Source organism: Octodon degus, unplaced genomic scaffold (genome assembly GCF_000260255.1).
Source record: "Octodon degus isolate 3935 unplaced genomic scaffold, OctDeg1.0 scaffold00227, whole genome shotgun sequence".
NCBI classification, from domain to species: Eukaryota; Metazoa; Chordata; class Mammalia; order Rodentia; family Octodontidae; genus Octodon; species Octodon degus.
In genome coordinates this window covers 3,416,098-3,419,430 of record NW_004524803.1, presented here as the reverse complement: position 1 = coordinate 3,419,430, position 3,333 = coordinate 3,416,098, and the positions used below count along the sequence as shown (strand labels likewise).

The window sequence follows — 3,333 nt, the reverse complement described above, 5'->3', positions numbered from 1 at the left end:
CTCCTTCTCTTTCTTGCTTCTTCTTGTTCCTTTGATTTTAAGGTCTTCTCAAACCATCCTGCTAGTTAGTCATTTTGTACTTAGTGACTGCCTTAGTTTATTTGGATGATTGTAACAAAATAGTATAAACTAGGAAACTTATAAACAGAAGACATTTATTTGTCAAGTTCAGGAGGATCAAAAGTCTAAAATCAAGGAGCTGAGAAATTCAGGGTCTAGTTCGGAGCTACCACTTTCTTGCTGTGCCCTCACATGGCAGTCACAGTGTGGGGCCTGTCTTGGGCTTCTTTTATAAGGGTACTGATCTCTTAGCTATGAAAAATTTGCCATGATGATCTAATCACCTTTCAGACTCTTTCCTCTTGAGAGCATGACTTTGGAGGTTAAGATTTTGACATATAAACTTTGGAGTGGGCACCAACGTTCAGTTCATTGCAATGCTTCCCAGCATCTGGAGTATGCTGTTCACATTGGTGTTCTCGGGCACATAGACAGACGCCTTGGGATGGCCCCAGCAAAAATCAGAACATTGATGTATGGTCTTTTTGTTCCTTTTTCTCCTCAGTGAGACACAGGGGTTAGATTTTTCTTTTCATGGGAAAGAACTTTGCTAGGGGCTTTTGGTAAGAGGGCATGTTAAACCCTCCTCTTTATTATTGTTATTATTATTATTGATATTTTGGTACCAAGAATCGAACTTAGGACCTTACTCTTGTAAGGCAGGTGCTGTGTGGATGAGCTATATCTTTGGCCTCTCTCCTCTTGGCTTTAATGTAGCTGGTTTTACATTCAACCTGGTTATAAAAGTTCCCTCAGTGAGTTGCTTGATTTCTCATAAAGTTTGGTATTTTGCTAGTTAATACAATTTGGCTCAGTTTACTAACTTTGCTGTTCATACGATGACTTTCTTGATCATATCATGCTTCAGCATTAACAAAATTCAACACAGGTACTTTTGCTTTCAACTTTAGAATTAAATAAATTACATGTTCTCAGCCATTTATGACGTAGAGAACAATAATATTACACACGTATGCAGTCTGCAGTGTTCAAATCAGGGTGATCAGCATTTTTCTATCTTCAAATATTTATCTTTTCTATGTGTTGGTGAACCTTTGTACTTCTTTGTAATTATTTTGAAATATATGATACATTTTTTAAACTTTTTTTTATTTAGGACAGGGTCTACAGGATATACAGGATCTCACTGCATAGATCAGACTCATAGTGATCCTCCTGTTTACAGCCTCCCAAGTTCTGGGATTACAGGCATGGGCCAGTCTCAACCACCATCTCAGGGGGCCCCTTGGGCAGACCCAGCATGGCAGGCCTGGGGATTGAACTCCTGGCCCCTGCGTCTGCCTAAGCAAGCACTTTAATTTGCTGAGCTCTTTGGCAGGCCGTAGTAAATTGTTGCGGATGAGAGTTACACTACTGCTCTGTAGAAGACAAGTTCCAATTCTGCCTAAATATATTTTAATACCCATTATAATGAGAACTCTTATACACTGTTGGTGGGAATGTAAATTATGTCTTTATTTTTGCGTGCTACAGGGTATAGAACCCAGGGAATTTTTAGAGACCATTATGAGGTTGTTAAATTGTAGAACTTATGGCCCTCCCACCTCAGCATCTTGGAGTGCTGGAATTATATACATGTACCACCTTGTCCAATGAGGAATGTGGCTTAATATAGTCATTATGGAGAACAGTGTGAAGGTTTCCTGAAAACCTAAAAACACAACTATCAAAGGATCCAGGAAATCCACTTTTAGGTATATACCTAAAGGAGGTTAAATCATAGAATTTATTTACTGTATGTCAATATTTGGTTGTTTCTTGTATCTATATTATTATTACAGCTAGTTTTTATTTTGTTCAGGTTAGCAACTTTTGTTTTTGTGCTATTATATCTTTTATAAGGCTGGTAGCTTTTATTAGTTATTACGCTGCTATGTAGATTTTTTTACTCATTATATTCTGATTCTTTGCTGCTGCCTGCAGTGGCGCAGTTGTCGTTGTTCATTGTGTGCAGTGTTCAAATCAGGGTGATCAGCATTTTTCTATCTTATGCCAAACGCCTGGTTTGTCTTTCTATCATCACCGTTACTGTGGCTCACTGTCTCCTCTCGTGAGCATCAAGTCGCCAGAAGACACTAAGAAAACCCTCAAATATTATGCTGAGTAGGCTAAAGAGAGAGATGAACATCAAAATATACCCATATTGGGGGACACATCAGAAGGAGACAGATTCTAGCTAAAATTGTATCCACAGCAGTGACAGCGCATGCCTGCAACGCAAGCATTCTGGAAGCCTGAGTTGGGATGATTGTGTTTGTGAGACTCAACTGGGCAACTTAGTGCCGCTGCCCTAAAGTCAGAAGCAAACATTTAATCTTTTTATATTTCTGTTTTGACCTTGGTCTTGGTGATATCTTTGCTTTTGAAAAGCTGCTTACACACATGGAGCAAGGAGAACATCAAATATTCCCTAAAAGATAATCAAGCTGGATTTGTTTTTCAGCTATTGAAGGAGAGTATGAAAAAGGAAAGCAGCTATCGCCAAAGGTGAGGAAGCAGGAAACGCACACACCATCCTCGTGATTAGCCAGGATGATCACCTTGGTGGTGGGGACCCTGGCTCCCAGCTGCCCTCCCACTGGCAGGCTAAGGGACACGTGAAAGGATTCCTCCTCTTCACAGAAAGAGTCTTCAACGGTGAAGATCTGGCAGGTCTTTTCAGCTTCATGCTTGTCAAAGTGCAGGATGCTGTCATGGTCTTCAGGTTGTAGACATAGTCAAAGAATGATGTCACTGTGGAATTGTTCCTGCGGCACAACCTGCAATAATGTGAGGAGGAAAAGGTGAACAGAAATGGGATTCTAAACCTGAATTCTCTGTCACTTCTTTAAACTAGTTTTAGGTCATAGTCATCAGAATTATGGGAAACATTTATCTTTTATAGTCACAAACAGTAACAAGCTGTGTTAGTCAGCTTTTCCTTATGGGATAAAATACCAGCAGTAAACAACTTGAAGGAGGCTAATTTATTCTGGCTTGCAGGTTTAGGACTTTCCTCTGGGGTTGGGTGGGTCTGTCAATTGCTTTTAGGCTCATGAAGTGGCAGAAACATCATGGTGGAAGGGCAGGGGGGTGGAAAATGTCTCATTCAGGGCACCCAGGAAGCAGGGAGAGAGGGGGAAAAGCTGCAGACAGATTGCATTCTTCAAAGACTTGTGCCCAGTGAGCTGCTTCCAGCTAAGCCTCATGGAGCTTAGAGCTTCCTCTACCTCCCCACAGTGCCACCAGCATGTCAGTACAAGAGCTCTCGGG

The 3,333-nt window shown here is 40.9% G+C and overlaps 1 protein-coding gene across 1 annotated transcript in view; it reads right to left on the bottom strand.

Moving 5' to 3' along the window:
• Positions 1-3,333, bottom strand: part of Frem3 (FRAS1 related extracellular matrix 3) — a 60,287-nt gene that overhangs the window by 12,976 nt on the left and 43,978 nt on the right. Inside the window, 1 exon segment of the mRNA XM_023705721.1 lies at positions 2,594-2,790. Coding sequence (XP_023561489.1) covers positions 2,594-2,790 — 197 coding nt within the window.